This window comes from Siphateles boraxobius, unplaced genomic scaffold (genome assembly GCF_051911475.1).
Source record: "Siphateles boraxobius isolate OS27281-9 unplaced genomic scaffold, OSU_SipBor_1 59, whole genome shotgun sequence".
Taxonomy (NCBI): domain Eukaryota; kingdom Metazoa; phylum Chordata; class Actinopteri; order Cypriniformes; family Leuciscidae; genus Siphateles; species Siphateles boraxobius.
Window position 1 is genome coordinate 521,008 of NW_027509185.1, and position 23,993 is coordinate 545,000.

At 37.7% G+C, this 23,993-nt stretch overlaps 2 protein-coding genes across 3 annotated transcripts in view; both read left to right on the top strand.

Moving 5' to 3' along the window:
- Window positions 1-3,431: 3,431 nt before the first annotated feature.
- atp5mc3a (ATP synthase membrane subunit c locus 3a) lies at window positions 3,432-10,157 on the top strand. Its single transcript, XM_077206958.1, has 5 exons — window positions 3,432-3,522; window positions 3,690-3,757; window positions 5,671-5,745; window positions 8,144-8,331; window positions 9,574-10,157. The coding sequence occupies exons 1-5, from the start codon at window positions 3,486-3,488 to the stop codon at window positions 9,686-9,688; spliced, it is 483 nt and encodes a 160-aa protein (XP_077063073.1). The 5' UTR covers window positions 3,432-3,485; the 3' UTR covers window positions 9,689-10,157.
- Window positions 10,158-10,831: 674 nt separating this feature from the next.
- Window positions 10,832-23,993, top strand: part of atf2 (activating transcription factor 2) — a 34,605-nt gene continuing 21,443 nt past the window's right edge. Inside the window, exons 1-8 of one of the 2 annotated variants that reach the window (XM_077206960.1) lie at window positions 10,851-10,893; window positions 12,352-12,421; window positions 13,651-13,747; window positions 13,835-13,953; window positions 14,883-15,008; window positions 20,220-20,386; window positions 21,325-21,439; window positions 23,728-23,814. In XM_077206960.1, the coding sequence (XP_077063075.1) occupies window positions 12,374-12,421; window positions 13,651-13,747; window positions 13,835-13,953; window positions 14,883-15,008; window positions 20,220-20,386; window positions 21,325-21,439; window positions 23,728-23,814 (759 nt within the window). In that variant the 5' untranslated portion in view covers window positions 10,851-10,893; window positions 12,352-12,373. Of the gene's footprint in view, window positions 10,894-12,351; window positions 12,422-13,650; window positions 13,748-13,834; window positions 13,954-14,882; window positions 15,009-20,219; window positions 20,387-21,324; window positions 21,440-23,727; window positions 23,815-23,993 lie in introns of both variants that reach the window. The other variant, XM_077206961.1, reaches the window with a different exon arrangement.

Below are 23,993 nucleotides of genomic sequence, written 5' to 3' on the forward strand. Positions count from 1 at the left end.
ATTTATAACTATGAGACAAGGACAGGTTTTAGATGAAGCCAGGTAGACTTTAGTTCAATTAGGATATTTAAGTAGCTTTTATAAACGTGCCTCAAAAAAACATTACTCCATCTTGCAACAAAACAATGCCACTGACATATTGCAAGTTTCTTTTAGATATAGTTAAAACAGCTCAAACACCATCTTGAAACTTAATTATAAGATTAAAAGCATTATTATAACGTAAAAAGTAATAATTATGAGATAAAAAAGTCATTAATTCAACTTAATTATGAGTGTCGTAATATAATTTTGATTAATGATTTACGATTTTTTTATTCCTATGTGGCAGAAATGGGCTTCAATGGGCTATATGAATGAGATTATTAGATATAATTCTCTAATGGCAGGTTTCACAGACAAGGTTTAAGTCTAGTCTATCTAGACTAAAATGCATGTTTGAGCTGTTTTAACTGAAAGCAAATTGCAATATGTCAGTGCCATTTTTTTGTCTCAAGATGAACACCATTCATACATTATTTAAACATTTTTCCACAGACACACCAGCGATTTCAAACCGTGTTTTTGAGACTGTCTTTGGTTCACTGCAGTTTTAAGGAGAAAATACTCAGCAATGCTGTTGACTTATGAATTTACACATGGTTTGTCTTAAAGCATATAAAAACACATATATAAACAACATTAAAAGCTGGATTTTCACATAAAAGAGCATAACATGTCTTATAATATTTAAAACTTTCTAACAGCATTAGAGTGGTGGTGAGGTAGATCTGGATCTGTGTGTTAGTGTGTGTGTGTGTGTGTGTGTGTGTGTGTGTGTGTGTGTGTGTGTGTGTGTGTGTGTGTGTGTGTGTGTGTGTGTGTGTGTGTGTCCCTCACCTGCCCTCATCATCACACCTGAGGCTCCAGCCGTCTCTGCATCATTACCTGAACCTCACCACGAGCCATTCATCACTCATCACTCAACCAGACAAAAACTGCATGAGGAAGTGCAGGACAGCTTTCAGCGACGCTGCTCTGGGACAGTGTTATACACCGCACCTCTGAGCCTGAAAACCAGAGGAAACCTATAGTGTTTAAACGGGCAGATTACAGAATTTCTCTTTTTGTTGGACAGAGATATTCACAGATTCAACAACCAGCACCAGAACCGACTCGTTCACTCGCACCAGAACACTAACACCTGTCACCGCTCATTAAGGACTCTCTAACCTATATACACACACACTCCCCTATTCCCTCACCGGTTTGTCTCGTCGATCCCTATGTTGAGTACGGGATTTGCCTCACTCTTTCTTCATGCGATTGCCGTCACGCTGAACTCTCTCAACACCATCGAGGATTTAGTAGGCTACCCACTGGAAAAGGATAGTTCACTTAAAAATAAAAACTCTGTCATCATATAGCCTACTCTCCCTCAAGTTGTTTCGACCCGGTATGAGTTTTTTTCTTCTCCTGAACACAAAAGAAGATATTTTGAAGAATGTCGGTAACCAAAGAGATGCTGGCCTCCATTGACTTCCATAGTAAAAAAAAAATGCTATGGAAGCACTGTTGCCAACTAATTTTCAGGGGAAGTTGCTAAAGGCAGATCGATTTGTTGCTAAAAGTTGCTAAATGACGTTGTGACGTCATTGCGCTATGACGTAATTACGCAATCGCAACGCAAAACTATGCCATTATGTTATACGTATTATTTGAAATGCTAATTTAGATTTTCTTGTAAAATCCCCAAGACCTGTTTTCAATTGTGTGGCGATTTGTATAGCCCCAAGCAGCACACGAAGCAGGCATTTTTCTCAATTCCCGTAATGAGAGGTTTTGGAAAGTTGCCCTCTGCAATATGGCGGCGCCGTTGAGGTACGTTCCAGTGGCCAATAGGGCGTCTTATTATGTCTATGGCCCCGCCCCTGTGCTTGTTGTATTTTGTCTTTCGGTTTTCACAGCGATTTCCACAGTGATCTTAAGTAATTATGAATGAACCGCTCAGTCTATTTAGCTAGCTTGAACGAATGTGGTTTGGATTAGAGTCACTTTCCAAAAGTTGCTAAAGTTGCCAAATAAATGTAAAAAATTGCTACATTTGTTGCTAGGTGCTTTTTGGAAAAAAAAATGCTAGGGAAGTCAAAAAAGTTGCTAAATCTAGCAGCAAAATTGCTAAGTTGGCAACACTGTATGGAAGTCACTGGGGTCCATCAACTGTTTGGTTACCAACATTCTTCAAAATATCAAAATATCTTCTTTTGTGTTCAGCAATGAATTAATATCTGTTACATGATATAATCTGAATAAATTTAGAATGGTTTGGATTATGTTTGGATTGTCAGGCCTATAAAATTGAGCACAATTAGGGCAGTATTACTTCGTCAACATTAAACAAATATATCATGCTTTGGTAAATCATAATCATTACATAAACAATTAAAATTATGGCATGCTTAGTCACAAATATGACATTAAAAAATAAAAAACAGATTTTTTTTGTTGTGGTTGAATTTTTACTGAATTCATGCTGACTTTTTATGGCACAATTGCAACTTTTTGTCATAATTTCAACTTTTTATGACACACTCAGTGTTAGGTGTAATAAATTACTGTAATTACTTATCCATCGAAAAAGTAAAGTAAGTGATTACTTTAAATGTTTTAGTAATTTAATTAATTACGATGTTATTGCATTAAATTTAGAACAATTCCATATAAAACAATAGCGGATTTACCATTAAAATTCAACGTCTAATGTAAAAATGTATGTTTTTATTTTAACCTTCTCTTTGGTTATACTTTGGTAATTCAAGAATAATTTATTTTTGAAATAATTAAAGTGCAGTGTCGTGTCTATCCTCGTGTTGTTTAACTTTATTAAGCAATGCAATACTTTTTAGAGAGAGTAATTAGTAATCTAATTAAACTGTTAAACATGTAATTAGTAGCTATTAGATACTTCTTTACAATAACTTACCCAACACTGGTCATGGTTATGTATACCAAAATATTTTTTCTTTAAACAATTACTCATTTTTATGTTTATTATAAGCAGTCAAATTCTGTAACCTTTAATCTAATCGGCATTTACATTCAGATCAAACACTTTATCTGCTATTAAAGAAATTATACTCAAATAAAAAAGCTATGCGAACATCAAATATTATTTATTTCATTTAGCATATTTTTCTTTTTATGTTCCCGAAATTTGTTCTGTATTTCTGTAGGCTAAATATTTAAATGAAAAAAACCTACGGTTTTAAATATATAAATAAATATTTAACTATATGAAACTCTCTAAGGCTGCTGTCCATCTTTTAACAAAAATGCAATTATAGTTAATACATCCATATTATATTGGTGTATTGAGGATAATGATGTTGATAATTTCTGTGGCTTTGTGAATTGTCTCTGAGCTATTTCCAATAAAGCTCGAAAGCAACGACCTTGCGTTGACGTCACAGCAATATCCGGGTCATTACGCAGAGTCAGTTGTGCGCATGCGCAGTATAGCCAGTGGTTCGACCTCTGCTTTCGGTGAGTGCGTTCATTCTGAACAGATAAATCTACAGCCATCCTTCATCCTCATCTGTATGAACACAGACTCGGGATATTGCGAGGAGACGTTTTTGGGGCGTACGACAGCTGTATTTCTTAAGCTCTTCATATAAATCTCCTCTGACCTCATATTTTGTCTTTTGCAGAAGCCGCTCAAAATCACTCACATTTCAAAATGTTCACCTGCGCGAAGTTCGTCTCCACACCCGCCCTGGTGAGTGTGAGTGAGTGAGTGAGTGTGTGTGTGTGTGTGTGTGTGTGTGTGTGTGTGTGTGTGTGTGTGTGTTGTTGTTGAAAGCGCCGATGTTCGGCCTGCGGGTTGAGCTTGACGTCAGTAATTCATTCACTCTTTGACGGATTTAAAAGGGTTAACGTGAAACGTCACGGCTGTTGTAGATTACCTTTGACCTTTTGCTTTAGGCTTTTGAGTTCGTTAAGGTCAAACGCTGTGCTAGATATCAAGACATTAATCTGGGCCGTCTTCTGTGTTCGTGGAAAGTGGTTATTCCACATAGTCCTGGTGGTAACGTTATTCATTGCAGTGATTAAGATGTCAGTTCTCTTTCTATAACCTAAAAAGCGTTTTGTTTATTTTTATTTGCGTAATTTTATTTGTTGATATCTTCCAAAGTATCTTAAGTAAGACATTTCAGTGGCGGTCCCCTTGGTGTAACCTGAGAGGAAGGTTGTCTTTATCAAGGGCACTTCACGGGATGTCCTGTTGTGGGACTGAACCTGTAACATTTAAGATAACAGGCCAGTTTTAGGCTATGTTCAGACTGCAGGTAAATGTGGCCCAAATCAGTGTTTTTTTTTTTTTTCAGATCTTTTTCTCATGACAGTGACAAACCACATGAAATCTGATCTTTTCAATTCTGTTTCGGGCCATTTCTATATGTGCTCCTAAATCTGATACAGGACTGATAATCAGTCTGAACAGTCAACTCATATCGCTTCAAAGATTTGACATACCCGGCGACGTTATCCAGACCAGCGAAAGGTAGTCCGTGAAGGACAGTGATGTCTCAGAGCTCATAAGTATGACAGTGACCACTTTATATACAGGCAGAAGATCAACTCCTCTTTTTACACATCCTCGTTTTTTTTATTTTTTATATTGCTTGCGCATAAATTCGCTGAGCACACTATACATAAACACGTAATCACTGTGTTTACTTCCGTATGACAGCGTGCTGCGTTATGTCTTTTTATCGTTCTTTCACATGCAGTTCAGGACCATGATATGTTCACACTACAATCTAATGTTGTATTACAACAATGTGAACAGATATGCAATCAAAATTGAGCACTAAGGCTTGCAGTGTGAACGTAGCCAGACAGATTGTTGGTACTGGTATCTCGGCAGTATACACTTCTCTACGGTGTTAATGGATACGTCATACACGAAGACTATTGAAAGTGCCCCTGTTATGCTATTTTAAAGGCTGCTAAAAAAATGTTTTGAGTCTCCTACAACAGGTTTTCATGCGTCAAAGGTCAAAAAACATCAAAATATTATAATGTGCGTTAGCTGGAGACCTACACAATGTAAAACACAAAACAATGTATTTTGAACACCTGTCGAAAATATATACAATATTATTTATGTAATATTATCAATAATTAATCATACTTGCAGGATGTGATTCTGGGGAGCAAGTTGGTCCAAATAAACTGAGTATCGACCCATCTTTCATGAGCAAGCGTTTTGTGAATCCGGCTTTGAACTTGAGAAGCTGTGGTCAGTGAAATGACCTGGACAAGTTGTTCGCGAAAGGCGTCACGCAGTGAGATTCGAATGAAAAACGACTCGTATAGTCGATTCTTTCTTTTGGGAGACAACTTTATTTATCGTGCTCTTTCGACTTTACAACTTTGGAGAACGTTTACATTCACAAACAGCTGTATTACACACTGCATGAAAGGGAATATTCAAAAAGCCATAATAAGGGCCCTTTAATACTCCTAATTTAAATGCATCATAAAGGAATATCTTTAGGAACTGACCTTTCCCAGCATACATGCCTTTCAGAAAACTGATCAATACTGTTTCTTATAAATTCACCCCCTTTTTTGACAGCTGTTGTCTTATAATCTGGTTACAGTCAGTGTATTTGTGTGTTGTAGGTGCGTGCGGGCTCCAGGTCCCTGTACAGGCCGCTTTCTGCTGCTGTGCTCTCCCGACCAGAGGCCAAACCAGAGGTGACTGCCAAACATGCCTTTATGCTCCGAATTCAGCTCATTTCATTTATAATAACTCTTTATTGCAGGCTTGAAGGTCCTGCTTTGTAGATGAGATACAAGGCATCAGAGACAAAAGATGAAATATAACTTTATCAACTTGATTTGTTGATACAGAGCTCTTCTGATCCACTGCAAGCGTGTTAAAGGAATAGTTCATGTGAAAATGAAAACTGTCATTTACTCGCCCTCAAGTATTTCCAAGCCCATACATCTTCGGTAAATCGTAAATTAAATCTGTTCATCATATAAGTGATCTCATCTGTTTCCAAGAACATTCATATTGGTTCATTTTATGATGCCTTTATGACCTTTTTAGATCTCTATGTTTTGGTTTCCTGGACTTTGAAGGGACAAAAACCTCTCAGCTTTCATTAGAAATAACTTTGTGTGTGTTTCGAAGATGAACCAAAGTGTCATGGGTTTGAAGTTTGGGTGTGGGTGAGTAAACGATGACAATTGTTTTAGGGATGCACCGATATGAATATTTTGGCCGAGACCGATAATAATTTATATTTGAAAGCCGATAACTGATATATTGGCCAATAAATCTAAATCCAGATTTTTCTATAATTTGAGAGCCTGATTTAAAAAAAAAAAAACTTCTCACGATTCAAAGCCATCATACCTGTCAAGTTTTGGATTTGAAAATAAGGGAAATTTTCCGACGCCCACCGCAAGCAGTCCCACCACCCCAAACCAAGCTCCAGTCACGTTATCCCTTACATTTTAAGACAAGTGTTATAGCCTAAATGAAAACACAAAAGGGTATATATGAAGAGCATTTATTTTAAAGGCTTATTTGCATATTTTTTGTTCATTTAACATTGCTTGTCTCTACATTTACATTTTATTTTCATTCCACACATTCTTTTAATTTCATATTGCTTTTCTTTTACAGTTTTTCTTTACATGTCACATAACTTTTCTTTACTCTTTTAGTGAGTTATTGTTCAAATTTGTTGCAGACTTTGTATCCTTTAACCTGTTAGGCTGCAACCCAACTCTTGAAAAATCCTCAGACAGAAATGGCATACCCAAACTGAAACAGATAGCCTACAGTTCATAAACACTTTGCACTAAAATCACAAGTATGATCTCATTTGAAAGCTGACACCTGGCAGTTTATTGTAAATGTAGAATTAATTATTTTCATAATGAAAAAAATAGTTATTAATAGCTACAAAGTTTTGTAAATTTATTACAAATTTATTTTGTATGAAACATCTTCAAAGTTTCTGAGAATACAATAGTGGTCAAATACTGAAACTTGAGTGTTATATCTTTTTAATGATGTATAGTTTGTCAAGGTAATAACATTACATCTGATAGTAACTTTGAACTATTTAAACAAACAAAAAACGCTTCAGTGCGCCGGCGCACTGGCAACGGTTAACAGGTTTTAAGATGCTAAAGTCGCAGTTACAAAACGCGTGACTGTCCCCTACCCTGCTCCTCTTCAGAAAAGTAAATTCGCTGTCCCATTGATCGCGGTATTTACATTAGGGTTTTGGTTTTGTGGCAGGAGTGCCTTCCGTCTCTGTCGTAGCGTCCATCATCTGTGGCAGAATTTTTTTTTTTTTTTTTTTTGCGTTGTAACTCATCATATGACCTCACTCACACACTAACCTCGCGACAACTGTACCTGTAGTAGGCTACTGGAGGTGGCAGTTATCGCGTGGCTAGTGACAGAGCTCAGATTGCGAATGTGAGATTGCGAATTTTTGTTTTTTTTAATCCGCCCGGGACATTATTATTTTTTAATATCGCAGGTTAAAATACGGGAGATTTACGGGAAAATACTAATACGGGAGGACGGCGGGAAAGAAGGGTTAAATACGGGACTTTCCCGGCCAAAACGGGATACTTGACAGGTGTGAGCCATATCCCAAGTACACAATTATAATGTTCTCATAATGTTATTTGAGACTTGAGCTGCGCTTGTTGCACTGAACTGTGTTTTCCTTTTTCAGCAATTCAAAACCATCATTGCGAACAGTGCGCAAACTGCGCATCTGAAGAGTCTCCGCTGAAGGAAATAATCCATTATTTATCAATTTTAATTTATCGATCAAATCTTTTTGATATTCATTAATATGCACGTAATATGCACAACATATCGTTATCGGCTGATACTGATATGGTGGACGACACATCGTGCATCCCTACAATTTTTATTTTTGGGTGAACTAACCCTATATGGCATCTGTTCCTCATAAACTCCGTAGTGATTCCTTCTGGTGAGAAATATGATTGCTTGTCACATTGAAGCTGACTCATGTTTTAGCTCGATTGCTGTTAAAGGATGATGTGTGGCAGGTCGTGTAGAGGTCAAGTAAGCCCTCTCTTGCACCTGCAGGTCAGTGGTGCTGTCCTGCCGCAGTCGGCCTTCACTCAGGCCCTCAGGAGCTTCCAGACCAGCGCCGTGAGCCGCGACATCGACACCGCCGCCAAGTTCATCGGAGCGGGAGCTGCCACCGTGGGAGTGGCTGGATCCGGCGCTGGGATCGGAACGGTGTTCGGGAGCCTTATCATCGGATATGCCAGGTCAGGAGATCAGTTCACGATCAGTCTTATAAAAAAAACACACAAAAAATTTTCCGCCACGCCAAGGCTGTATTTATTTGTTCAAAAATACAGCAAAAATGGTAATAAATGTGAAATATTCTTTAATATTCTAATGTAATATTAATATAGAGCTCTCTGACTCCTCCATAGACACCAATTTAATTACAACTTTTAAGGTCGAGAAAGGTAGTAAAGACATCGTTAAAATAGTCCATGTGACTCCAGTGGTTCATCCTTAATTTTATGAAGCGACGAGAAAAGTTTGTGCGCAAGAACACCAACTTTTAAAAAAAATTTCTTAACGTCTCCTACGCTGTTTATGTCATAAATACAGTGCAGCGCTTTAATACCAATACCATTAGCCGACACTGGTCACATGATCACCTCAGGAGCTGGCCAATGGGGAGCCGGCATTCGGATGTAGAACCTGAAAGCGCTGCATTGTAATTACTACATTGGAGACTGACACAGACGAGAAGAAATTCGTTTTAATTGTTAACGAGTCTTTGTACATTTCACTAGCTATGTTTCCATCCACACATTTCTATTCGGATTTTGGGAAGTGCTGGATGGAAATTCCATGTTTTTTTTAAAAAAAATTATGATATACTAAGATGGAAACACATTTACCAAATAAATCCCTTGATGCGCAACCAAAAATGTCTTGTGACTTTGGCTCAGCAGAGCATGTGATTGGATAACCGGACTAACCAGCGAACCAATCAAATCACAGCATCTCTAATGTTGGTTTGATGGTTCTGAAACGCCTGAGTCAAAGTCTGTCATCGGAGTGATTTGGTTTAATTCCCTCAGAAAGTCTCATCTGATTGCGTTCCCGAACACCAGCATCCGAACGCAAGAGAACATGACAGCGTTTAATGTGTTTCGTCTGCTTCTCTGAGACGCAACTCATTTATGATGGAGGGAAAAAGAGCCACAGTTTCTTCCCCGATTGCAGCAACTTCCTTTTTTATCACAGATATTTTGCGCCAATTTCTCAGGAAGTGTTGATCTTTGTTCTCTCGAACACATGGGATGGAAACGCTGCTTTATTCACAAATGTTTTATGCGATATTCAAATTTTCTGCGCAAGATAAATTCATAATTTTGGATGGAAATGCTGCTAATTTCAAAGAATTTCAAACAATCTTTGTCAATATTTGCATGCATCTCTGCATGTAATTTCTAGTAAAGCGCTGTGTTTTGTGTTGTTTGTTGCAGGAACCCGTCTCTAAAGCAGCAGCTCTTCTCTTACGCCATCCTGGGTTTCGCTCTGTCTGAAGCCATGGGGCTCTTCTGTCTGATGGTGGCTTTCCTCATCCTGTTCGCCATGTAAAATCTGATAGTTGTGTAAACGCATTTAGTGCAGTTATGACTACGTGTTTTAGCTGTTGCTACCAAAACGTCTGTTGTTGGTCTCTGCAGGAGGAAAAAATATGAAGCCCACTATGTTAAAAGAAATCATGTAACAATTAAATATTGTTGTTTAACTATCTAACCAAATCCTGTTCATGCCCATTCAATAAGAACAGCAACAGCTCCTTCGGTGCTGCTTCATGGATATAAAGAACCTGATAGCACTTTCTGTACATCAGAATAGGGAAAGTGTGTTTGAGAGAGCGAGGGTGTGAATGAAAGAGTGTGTGTGTGTGTAGACTGTAAGAGTCCACATTTAGATGTTTTCAGGGGTTAAACTGCTGGTTGATAGTGTGACTTAAATTTATAGCAATTGGTTGAAAGCCAATTAAAAGCCACCATTGCATTTGTAAATTGCATTTAATAAATTTAAATCACAGTTCACCGTTTCTCTGTGGTGTCTGCTTCATTTTTATTCACATGCCTTGTGTTCATGGTATACGTCACCAACTACCAAGTTGAGCAACTTTTGTTTTAAAGTGAAGTACATAATCTGTCTAACTTTGTGAAGAGAACTTAAGTGAAACGTACGTTTTTGTGGTAATACGTTACGATGAGGTTTCATTATTTAACTACATTAGTTAACATGAACTAGCACTAAAAATACGTCTAAAGCATTTATTTATCTTAGTTATTTTAATGTTTACTAATACATTAAGATCAAAAGATGTTAAAATTATTATATGGACTTGAACTACCAATTAACAGTTGCATTTTTATTTACCTACGTTTGCAAATAATAATAAAAGATTAATCCTAAAACGTGCAACAAATGTATTGCTTATTGTTACTGCATTGGCGAACCTTAATGAATAGGACCTTAATGAATTGCCGCTATTGCTTTTGCATATTATGCTTTACATTACATTACAAAATCAGTTGTTAAATCTTTAAATAATAATAAAAAAACGATACACCAAAGGGAGAGCTCATCACTTCAGCTCTAAAGGGGTCAGCAGAGCACACATTTATCCCGAAATAAGAGTTTAAAGGGCTTGGCTCTGGGGCGAGCATGAGTACCTACGTCTCGCGAGAGTTTGGCACATGTTTTGTCTTTAATGGAGTTCCTAATTCTCGCGAGAGGTGGAATAAGTGGGCTTTGGCTCTTCAGGGTTCAGCCTGCGGGTGAGTAAACGCATCAATGCACACTTTTTATAAACAGACACGCCTTTAAAATAGCTTTCGCTTGGCTAGTAGAATAGTCTGATTATGTACCACATTAAAAACGCAGCTTTATGACATGTTCAGAGCTTGTCTGTTTCTTTGTTGTTAATATGGCGACGCATGCTAACAGCTAAGTTAGCTGAGGTCCCATTGAAATGAATGAGAGATGAGGCTGAGCATTGATTAGCCTGCTGAGACTGATGTAAACAATCTGTTTAGTGTTGATACAGTCCCGGCGTCCCTGGAAATGCACTAAACAATTGCAGGTTTGTGGTTAAAGACACTGGCGCTTTAACTTTAGCGTGGTGATAGTATAGAAATACAGTGATATTTAGAAGGACGTAACGTTAAAGCAGAATGTGACAATAGCTTGTGTTGATATCAGGCTGATGTTAGAGCACATTCACTACTGCATGTGAGTGATTGAGGGGTTTAACTAACACATAGACACCAATGTCAAGTATTTAAGTTATATTCAATTATATAGACGGGATGCATGATGCCTGTCATTCTACTTTTAATCCTTATCTGTGTCCTGTCAAATCTGCTGTGACAGCTTGGTTTGAAACAACACCAATTCAGTGACAGTAGTGCTGATTAATACTCATTGTTGCTGAATTTTTTAAAAGTAGTTTCTTATGCTCATGAAGCCTGTATTTATTTAATGAAAAATTCATCAATATTGTGAAATAATATTAAAATAATGGGTTTCTTTGTAAATATATAGTAAAATGTAATTTATTCCTGTGATCAAAGCTGAATTTTCAGCATCATTACTCTTCAGTGTCACATGATCCTTCAGAAATCAGTATAATATGATGATTTATTATCAATGTTTGAAATAGTTTTTCTGCTTAATATTTGTTATAACCTGTGATACTTTTTTCAGGATTCATTGATGAATAAAAAATAAAATCTTTACTATCACCTTTATATCAGTTTGACACATCTTTGCTTAATAAAAGTATTAATTTCTTTAAAAAATATATATAGTAAAAGTGTATATTGTGAAGATTTCTATTTTAAATAAATGCTTTTTTAAAAACTTTTTATTTATCGAATATTTCTGAAAGGTTTATAAAAATCAAAGCAGCACAACTGTTTTAAACATTAATATAATAAATCATCATATTATGATGATTTCTGAAGGATCATGTGACACTGGAGTAATGATGCTGAAAATTCAGCTTTGATCACAAGAATAAATTACACTTTACTATATATACAATTTTACTTTTTTTGTTGATCAAATAAATGCAGTCTTGGTGAGCATAAGAGACTAAAAATAGCAATGTTTCTAAACTTTTGACCGGTTCTGTACAAGTCATGTTTTTTTGTTCTTAGATGTGGCTTTAAATCATTATGTTGTTGACTAATGAAAAGTTGCATGTTTGATGTGACTTTCCCCCATGTTATCAGGTGGCAGACTGAAGCTGTGAACATGAGTGATGATAAACCGTTCCTCTGCACTGCTCCCGGCTGCGGACAGGCACGTGATCACTGACTTAAAACACTAACACATACTTACAGTGCTTAGCATACGTGAACACACCCATGCTAAAGTTGACTAAAAAGAGGAATAAAAAATCATCTTTTGGAAATTGATCTTAATGCCTTAATTTAAAAAAAAAATGAGGAAAAATCCAGCCTTTAAGGACACCAATTTTCTTTGTGAATGAATAATGTATCGTAAATACATAAAAGTTCTTCCTATAAATACAGGTTGCGTAAGTCAGGACACCCCTATGTTAAATTCCCATAGAGTCAGGCAGATTTTTATTTTTAAAGCCCAGTTATTTCATGGATCAGGATACTATGCATCCTGATAAAGTTCCCTTGGCCTTAATTAAAATATCCCACATCATCACATTCCCTTCACCATATCTAGAGATTGGCATGGTGTTATTTCAGTTAGGCGAATAGCTGGTTTGATTTGCATTGAGAGATGATCTTATTGAAAGTGCCCCATGTTCATTAGCTCATCATTTTTTAAATTAAGGCATTAAGATCAATTTCCAAAAGATGATTTTTTTATTCTTCTTTTTAGTCAACTTTAGCATGGGTGTGTTCACTTATGCTAAGAACTGTAAATAAACACTGCAGTTAAAGGGATAGTTCACCCAAAAATGAAAATTCTGTCAGTATGTACTCTCCCTCATGTTGTTCCAACCTCGTAAGACCTTCGTTCATCTTCAGAACACGAATTAAGATATTTCTGATTAAATCTGAGAGCTCGATCACTCCTCCATAGCCTTCTAAGGGATTGAAACTTGTTCCCCGAAAAGTTATTGAAGACATTGTTAAAATAGTCCAAGTGACTACAGTGCCTCAATCTTAAGTTTATCAAGCGACGAGAATACTTTTTGTTTACTTTATTTCAACTATTCGTTTCCTTCTCTGTGGGCCTCGAGTCAGTTCACTAGTATAATAGCGTACGCTTCTGTTGTTGTACGTCACACGCATCACACACACATGACCAGCGTCGGCCAATAGTGAGCCTACGTGTGACGTACAACAACAGAAGCTTAGGCTATTACACTAGTGAACTGACTCGAGGCCTGAACGAAGGTCTTACGGGGTTGGAACAACATGAGGGAGAGTAAATACTGACAGAATTTACATTTTTGGGTGAACTGTCCCTTTAAGTTACATGCTTGCTGTCCGTTTTCTTTTTCACATGCTGTTCTCCTCTACATATTGACTGTCTGCCTGCAACAGAGATTCACAAATGAAGACCACCTGGCGGTGCATAAACACAAGCATGAGATGACCCTGAGATTCGGTCCGGCCCGCAATGAGAGTGTCATCATCGCTGGTGGGTCACCTGATCGTCACAGTAAAGGAAAACGCACTCAAACTATAGTTGTTCATGGGTTTCTGTGTTTATTGTCTGCTATTGCAGACCAGACGCCGACACCGACCCGCTTCCTGAAGAACTGCGAGGAGGTCGGGCTGTTCAACGAGCTCACCAGCCCCTTTGAGCATGACTTCAAGAAGGCCACGGAGGATGACATTAAAAAGGTAAAGATGCCCGTTTATTTATGTTTGAGGTCGGTGAGATTTGTTCATGTTTTTGAAAGAAGCATTTTATGTTCACCAAGGCTGCATTTATTTGTTTTTTATTGTCATTTTGTGCAATATTATTACACGACACATTACAATTTTGAGTATATTTTAAAATGTAATTTATTCCTGTGATAAATTTTCAGCATCATTACTCCAGTCTTCAGTGTCACATGATCCTTCAGAAATCAGTCTAATATGATGATTTGATGCTCAGGAAACATTTATGATTATTATTAATGTTTTAAACAGTTGTGCTGCTCAATGTTTTTAAGGAAAATGTGATACATTGATGTTCAGGATGATTTGATGAAAATAAAAAAGGTATAAATAGAAATCTTTTGTAACATTATAAAATGTCTTTACTGTCACTTTTGATAAATTTAATATGGAGCCCATAAAGGGACATGGGGATGATTTGATGATCAAGAAACATTTAGGATTATTATCAATGTTGAAAACAGTTGTGCTTTTTCATATTGTGATGGAAACCTTGATGCACTTTATTTTTAGCATTCTTTGGTGAATAGAAAGGTCAAAAGAACATTTATTTGAAATAAAAATCTTGTGTAACATTATAAATGTCTTTAGTGTAAATTTTTGATCAAACTAATGTGTCCTTGCTAAATAAAAGTATCAATTTCTTTAAATAAATAAAAAATCTTACTGACCCCAAACTTTTGAAAGATAGAGTAGGTGCGAGTGAGTTAATAGGCACTATAGCAAGATTCAAATCTTATTTTGCATGATTCATCATTTATAATCTTCCATCAAAATGTAACTTATGAAACTAATTTAATCGAACATTTCAAAATCCATTTAAACTCTCATGAAGTATTGTGAGTTGAACGCATAATCACAGGCTGTTGTATGTGTGGTTATTGCAGTTGCCTCTGGACTTGTCTCCGCTTGCGACTCCTGTTGTTCGAAACAAGATAGAGGAGCACACACCCATCGAGTCCCACCGAGACAGTCCCCTCCCCCACCCTGAGTCCACCACCACCGACGACAAGGTGAGACACACTGCATCCGCACGTCCTGACGTATGCTGAAGCTCACACTCTCACTTACATACTCTTACACACACACTCTCACACACACACACACACACACACACACACACACACACACACACACACACACACATACACACACACACACACACACACACACACACACACACACTCTTGCTCACTTACACACACACACACACACACACACACACACACACACACACACACACACACACACACACACACACTCATTCATTTGCACACATACACACTCACTGAAGCTCACACTCTCACTTACACACTCTCACTCACACTCTCACACACACGCTCACTTACACACACACACACTCACACATTCACACACATACACACTCACACACTCACTCGTGCACACACACACACACACACACTCACTGAAGCTCACACTCTCACTTACACACTCTCACACACACACTCACTCTTGCTCACTTACACACACACACACACACACACACACACACACACACACACACACACACACTCACTCACTCATTTGCACACATAAGCCACTTTCACACAGCGCGTTGATCCCGGGAAATTTCCAGAACACCTTCTGTGTGAACGCAAGCACGACCTGGGATTGATGCCGGGATCGATGCCGGGTTGGGGACCTAGTAATATTGCCGGGATCAGTCCCGGAACGCGCGCTGTGTGAACAAAAGCCGTAATCAGTGCCGTGACGTAATGATGACGCTGAAGTGAAGTGAAAGCAGGCTAGTGAAACGGTACGTAATGCGCTAGTTTTTAGATTGAATCAGAGAAAAAAATGCACAAGCGTGTTTTCTCGAGAAAGAAATCGCAGCTCATAAGCAAACTATAGACGCTGCTGAGACATTACATGTCACATCAATGTCACGTGTCTTTATGGGATTTTTACGGGTTGTGTGTGAACACACTCTCTGATTCTGGAAAATCACTGCCAGTGTGAATGAACCAAAATCAAACAAACCCGGGTCAAATCCTGGGTCACTTTATCCGTGTATTTTCCAGAATCTCTGTGTGAAAGGGGCTATACACACTCACACACTCACTGAAGCTCACGCTCTCACTTACACACTCTCACTCTTGCTCACTTACACACACACACTCACTTATTTGCTCACTTACACACACACACTCACTCATTTGCACACATACACACTCACACACACACACACTCACTGAAGCTCACACTCTCTCACACTCTCTCTCACACACACACACACACACACACACACACACACACACACACACACACACACTCGCTCACTTACACACTCACACATTTGCACACATACACACTCACACACTCACTCGTACACATACACATGCACTCACTCGTGCACACATACACACAAACACACACACACACACACTGAAGCTTACACTCTCGCTCACACACTCTCATTCACACTCTCACACACACGCTCACTCATTTGCTCACTTACAGACACACACTCACTCATTTGCACACATACACACTCACACACACACACACACACACACTCACTGAAGCTCACACTCTCTCTCTCTCACACACACACACACACACACACACACACACACACACACACACACACACACACACTCACTCGCTCACTTACACACTCACACTCACTCATTTGCACACATACACACTCACACACTCACTCACACACATACACACGCACTCACTCGTGTACACACTCACACACTCACTCGCACACACACACATACACACACACACACACACTCACTCACTCTTGGCGGAACCCGACGTGAAGGACCGAAAAAAAATGAAACATGCTTGTCTTTTTATCGTGATGAGGTGAAGCATCGCAGACGCTAGTCGTTATAGTCCACTGTGACACACTACACGAGATGAACCGTTGTGGTTTACGAATCCCCACGACACTCTACGTCATACGGACCGTGCCAAAATCGTGTAATCTGAACCAGGCATCAGTGCTGGTCATTTAGTAGGCTTTTTTTCAATGCAAAGCAACTAACTGCAAGGAAAGTCCAGCCTGGACGACCCCAGGCTCATAGTGTGCAGAATTGTGTTGTCAGTAGTTCTTGGTTCCTGGGTTCCCTGTCCTGTGTGTGAACCTGCAGCCGTGTGTCAGCAGTCCAGATTCATGTGTCCGCCTCTGCCCTCAGTCCACCCTCAACACTGTAGGCTTCTGCTAGCTTGTCCTGGAGATCCTTGCTTTACATGAAATACATTTCTTCATAGAGCTACAAAAAAATCAGTGGTGAACTATCTATGAAAAAATGTCTTTGTTGGACAGAGTGTGTGAGAGAGACGGGACTTCCTTCCTTCCTAATTCAGACAATATGCTGATTCTGACTTTAAAAAACACACTTTAAAAAAGCTATAACATCTAAAATAATAAAAATTCACTTTGAGCACTGTGATCTGTATTTACCTTCAGCTCTAATGTGAAGAATATAACTTATTTCGGTAACACTTTATTTTAGTGTCTTTGTTACGCATTACATATAGTTACTGTACTAATAACTATAAATTATGCATTATTACATGCAACTAACCCTATAGTAATTACATGTAGTTATTATTACTCAGTATTTAAATCTATAATTGCACTGTAACACGGACAATGTTAAACAAAGTGTAACCTTTTTCTTGTTACACTGTCATTTAAAACTTTGGGGTCTGTATGGTTTTATTTTTTGTAAGAACTAAAAAAAAAATAAACATCCTTGGCTTATCCTTGGGATAAATCAGCCAAAAAAAGTTCCATAGACTTAACATTGGCTCATAATTCGTAAGATCATATCTTTGGATCAGAAGGTCAGGGAGACTTCGGGTAGGGCTCTTTTGACTCAGCCTAGCAAATAGCCAATAAGTAGTGACATAACAACTTTATAGTCATGCCGTAGCAACCAGTTACAGGACCCTATCAACCATTAAACAATATTAACAAGCAAAATCTCAGCACCACAACATTGTAGAAACACAGAGTTAGGCTTTTTTAAACTCAGACTGGAAAACAGTCTTTAAATATCAACCCTTAAACTGTATAAGCAAACCCTAGCAACCATATAGACTACCCTAGCAACCGCACAAACACATAAATAAGCTTTATCTCAGCACCAGAACATCGTACAGGCATGGAGGTGGGCTCGTTTGTTTCGGTTGGGAAATCAGTCTGTAAACATCACCATGGTAACTGTGTAACCACACCCTAGCAACCGAGTGCCGAGTTTTGCCACTGCAAGCACATCTCACATTTTCTTCAGGAAATGTACATCCTTGCCGAATAACTGAAGCTTCACAGATGCAATTGATCAAAGGGGACAGTACAAGACATTTATAATGATACACAAACTTGTATTTCACATAAATGCAGTTTCTTTCTGTTCATCAAATAATCCTGAAAAATGTTATCACAGTTTCCACAAAAATATTAAGCAGCACAACATTGAAATGTTTCTTGACAATACATTACAACAATATTACAGTTTTTACTATATTTGATCATTTAAATGCAGGCTTAGTGAGCAGAACAGACTCCTTTTAACCCTTTGATGCACAACATGGGTCTGAAGTGACCCGACTGAGTTTTTATTTTCTATATCTTTACAAGAAATTAATTTAATCATTCAGTATTCCAGGTATTCTTCAATTAACTTGTTTTTGATCATCACAAATCCTTATTTTTATTTTACCTTTCTTACTTTTTGAATAATTATTTTTTTGTATTACAACCCTTCTAATGCACAACATAGACCCGTATTCATTTCCTATGTTATTTCAGTCATGGCTGAGTGTTTCTTTGCTGAATCTTTAAAATATATGAATTTTATCATTTGTTATCCCAGGTATTCATTCGATATCTTGTTTTTGATTTCCACAAATCATTATGTTTATGTTTCTTTTCTTACTTTATAAACAAACACAGTTTTGGTATTTCTACATCAATTTTACACACACGGGTCTAAAATGACCCATATTCATTTCCTATGTTATTTCAGTCATGGATGAGTGTTTCTCTGCTCAATCTTTAAAATATATGTATTTTATCATTTGTGATTCCAGATATTCATTAAATATTTATATTCCTTTCTTACTTTATAAACACAGTTTTTGTATTTCTACATCAATTTTACATACATGTGTCAAAAATGACCCGTATAGAAACCTTTGATATTTGCACATTTTCGCAAGTAGGAACATATTTACTGCATAAATACTATCACTATAGTATTACATAATACTATTCACCTGCCACACATTTCACAACTCAACACAGCTGCTTTTGCATTTGCGTTTGATTCAAGTCTTATTTTATTTTAACCACAGAAAATATTTGATATTTTGTAAAAGATAACTGGACATAATATATGAATATTAGGCTATGGTTACCTTGCCCATGACATCCTAGTGAGAAATTACTTGTGAGAAAGAGAAACATATCCAATACTATTAGCTAGCTAGCTTTTGACATATTCTATACTAGCTAGCTAATGTTATAGCTAATGTTGTTCTATTAAGAACCGTATCGTCTTGAATAAGCCTTCATATGCTGAAATGGTTCTATGTGTTAAGAGTTTAGGGGCCTTTTTTTCCCCGCCTTTTTGATTTTAATAACTGTAACTGTCAAAGCCACCTGAAATAACATAGGAAATGAATACGGGTCATTTTAGACCCGTGTGTGTAAAACTGATGTAGAAATACAGAAACTTTGTTTGTTTATAAAGTAAAAAAGGAAACATAAACATAATGATTTGTGGAAATCAAAAACAAGATATTTAATGAATACCTGGAATAACAAATGATAAAATAGATCCTCATATTTTAAAGATTCAGCAAAGAAACATTCAGCCATGACTGAAATAACATAGGAAATGAATACGGGTCTTTTTAGACCCATGTTGTGCATCAGAAGGGTTGCATAGCTTGTGCATCAAAGGGTTAAAAGCATTTTAAAAAAATCATACAGACCCCCAAACCATTGAACGGTAGTGTATAGTTTTTCTTGACTCTTTCCAGCGGTCTCTGTCGTTCAACACCTCTAAGGCACTACGAATTGTGGTCTTTAATTCATAGATGAATCATATTTGTGGTGTAAAGGCTACTAGCTCAGGATCCAGTCTCAGCCCAGTGAAGGACAGACTCAGGAGTTTAGTGTGTGTGTGTGTGTGTGTGTGAGCCGTTGATTTAGCGTGGCTCTCGTGTGGTGTTTTCAGGAGGTTTCTTTGCAGCCGATCTCCACTATAGTCCGTCCTGCCTCTCTCGAAGTCCCAAATGTGCTTCTGGCCAGCTCTGAGGCTGCTGTTGTTGTTCAGCAAGCCCTCCCGTCTCCAACATCTAGCTCTGTTATAACCCAGGCCCCATCCTCTAGTAGATCCATAGTGTAAGTAACTTCTAAACGTTACGTGTTTATTCTGCTTCTCTCCTGGTTTGACATCATTTTCTCCTTTTACGCCTCATTTTGGTGTTTCATTTTGGTCACTCATTTACTTGGAGAATTTATGATTTCGTTTCATTTGCTTGTGATCCATGTGCCTTTACTTTCACCTCATAGATATGTTCTCGACCATTAGACCGGTTTTATTTGAGCCTTTTGTTTTGTTTCACACACCAATTGAAGAGAAAATTCACGCTGTAATTTTTTATGTTCAATACTTCACTTAAAGTCAACATGAAGACAGAACTATTGACACTATTGTTTTTTAATACATTTTTGTGCACGATCAATCACAAAGGGAAAAAAATATGTTTGCCTTTGTTATATTTATCTAAAATGTAATAGCTCGCTCCGCGCCTCAGCTTTCAATTTACCCTGAAGTCACTCAATAATAATGTTTTTAATTTGAACCAAAAGCCAAATAGCGGTTTTATGTAACTTATAGCAGTAATTTAATGCTGGCTAATATAATGCTGTAAAGAGTTACGGCAACAATAGCAAATAACGATGAATGTTGTGAATATGATTGACTCGCATTCAGCGCGGACTCACATTACGTACAGTCAAATTCTGTTTTAATGTTGACTTTAAAGCATGATGCTGTATAGCTTTTGTGTTTGTAGCTTATTTATTTGTGTATTTAAATTCTATATTACAGTAATGTTAATTTTATGTTTGAAAGGAATTTAGTTTCTATTCCGCCATCTTTCTCTCTCTCTCACTCTCTCTCTCACTCTCTCTCTCTCTTCTCTCTCTCTCTCTCTCTCTCTCTCTCTCTCTCTCTCTCTCTCTCTCTCTCTCTCTCTTTCTTTCTTTCTTTCTCTCTTTCTCTCTTTCTTTCTTTCTTTCTTTCTTTCTTTTTTTCTTTCTTTCTTTCTCCTCAGTCCTGTGTCCGGCACGTTTCCGGTTCTCCTGCAGCTGCCGAACGGTCAGACGATGCCCGTCGCTATTCCAGCCACCATCGCCAGCTCCAGCGTACACATACCCACTGCCATTCCTGTGAGTGACACACACACACACACACACACACACACACACACACACACACACACACACACACACACACACACACACACACACACACACACACACACACACACACACACACACACACACACACACACACTCACTCCACTCTCTTGGGTGTGCTTAAAAAGCTCCTGTACAATCATTTTACATCAGGGGTGCCCAATCCTAGCATCCTGCAAAGTTCAGTTCCTACTCTGAACAAACACACCTGGCACGGCTAATTCACTGTCATTTGCTCGACCCTCATGTTATTTCAAACCTGTAAGACTTTCGTTTATCTTCAGAACACATATAAAGATCTTTTTAATGAAATCTGAGAAATTTCTGTCCCTGCATTGACAGCTACGCAAGTGACACTTTTGACGCTTCAAAAAGTTCATAAAAAGTTCGTAAAATACTTTTACAATTCTCCTTTTATTCTGCTTATGCATATTATAGAGCCAATTGCATAAATTATACAGTTATAATTAGGTGGGTGTGTTGGTGTGGATGTCAGAGTGCAGTTTGTATGTGTGTAGTAAAACAATTGTGTGCGTGTGTGTGCATATAATATTTGAGAGAGAAAAACTCTACTGCAAATCACAAATCCAACCACTGTGTGACCAGTGGAGTTTTGCTGGCATCTAATGGAGAAAGTGTGGTACTGCACCCAAACAAGATCTTACAGAAAGCTCATTTTTTGAGATCTCAACCTCAAATTATAAACACAACTGGTTTAGATTTATGGATTTTTTTATTTATTTAGCAGTTTTAGAGTTTAACTTGTTTCGTGAAATATATATTTAATATACAATAATGTTCATAAATCATTTTTATAAAGTTAAATATACTTTTTTTTGGTTTCACTTTTTAATTTTTTTTACTTCAACAACAACAAGGGTCTTCTTTAAAATGAGACCAAACTTAAGTCTGTGCTTCCATGCTTCAAATTTTTATGACAGTTTTTTGACACAGACATTTTTGTCCACTATGGACCTGTGTGTAACTCTTTTTAATTGACGCACAAGGGTTAAGTGTGCGCTGGTTGATGATGTTGGCTCTTATGAAGGACACTGCGCCTCTTTCATGACGTCAGCCTGTGTGGGGTGCGCTAATTTATGCAGAGACATATTATCACTCATACACATGTGTCTGTGGCAGTTAAAACCGTGTGTGTGTGCGTGTGCGTGTGTGTGTGTGTGTGTGCGTGTGCGTGTGCGTGTGCGTGTGTGTGTGTGAGTGTGTGATTGGAACACTGAACAGCATATGATTATGTCCCGTAGGCTTTCAGCAGGAGGAAAGGAGAGGGATGGGAAAGAAAGAAACAAAGAAAATGTTTCCCCTTATGCCATTATACAGTGTTTTCTACAGGATTTTTACAGGACTACAGACTCGGGGACCCTTTTTATGTTGAGATTTATGTTATCGGGTTTTATTTAGTTTAACCAATTAAATAAATGGATTAAAATTGTTTTGTTGAATACATTTCAGCATTTTTCAACATTTATTTACAAACATAATAACCTGCTAGTGACTCATTTGAGCCAGTGTAGTGATGTAGCTAGTTGTGGCCGATTTGTTTGTGTGTTTTTTTCTCAGCAAGGATAACTAATAGAAAATAAGAAAGTTGTGTTGTCCATATATTCGAAGTATAGTCATATCTATAGTCAAGTCTTTATAGTTTCAAGTCTCTGGTAATGATAAAAATATATATATTTCTATTTAATATATTGTCAATATTAAAGTTAATGGGAAGATGACAAAATTGAAACATTTTTATAAAAATTATGAAAAATTCACCATGATTATATTTGCCATATGTTTTGAGCAATACAGATTGTTTCCAAGCAGCTTTACAGGGATAAACAGTAACATAATGATTCAATAATGCAAACAGAATTAAATTTTGTTGTAAAGCAGCTCTAAAATGGCAGAAGTAAACAGTCATTGTTCAGTTTGGTTCAGTAACTGTGTTTGTATAACCATTCCCATGGTTTTCCTTGAAGTGCAGTACCATATTATTTATTGGTTTTATGATTATGCTAATATGAAAATTCAGAAACAATTACTATACATGATCTGTTTTGTTGTTTCAGTTGCTCACAGCAGCAGATCAACCACAGATGTGAACATATGCTGAGCGTTTCTGTGTTTGAGATAACTAGGGCCTATTTTGCTTTCCTTCTTGTTTCTTGTTTCCTTCTTTTACTGTAGTGTGAGAGAGACATAGAGTCTGATCACATATTAAGATTGTCACGTGTGTGTGTGTGTGTTTTCAGCTGGTCAGACCTGTCACCATAGTGCCTAGTGTCCCTGGGATGCCCGGCCCCTCCCCTCCACAGCCTGTCCAATCAGAAGCCAAGATGGTAATTTCATTTGCATATGCATCCACATGTGCCTCATTTGCAAGTGTGTTTCAGTGTAAGCAGATTTTCCTCCAGCCCACGGGGACAGAGGATGTACAGTCCACAACACTGAGCTTTGCACCCCTGCAAGTTGTAGTTTTTGAGCACAAGCACAAGAGGGCATCTGTCTGGAGTGTGTT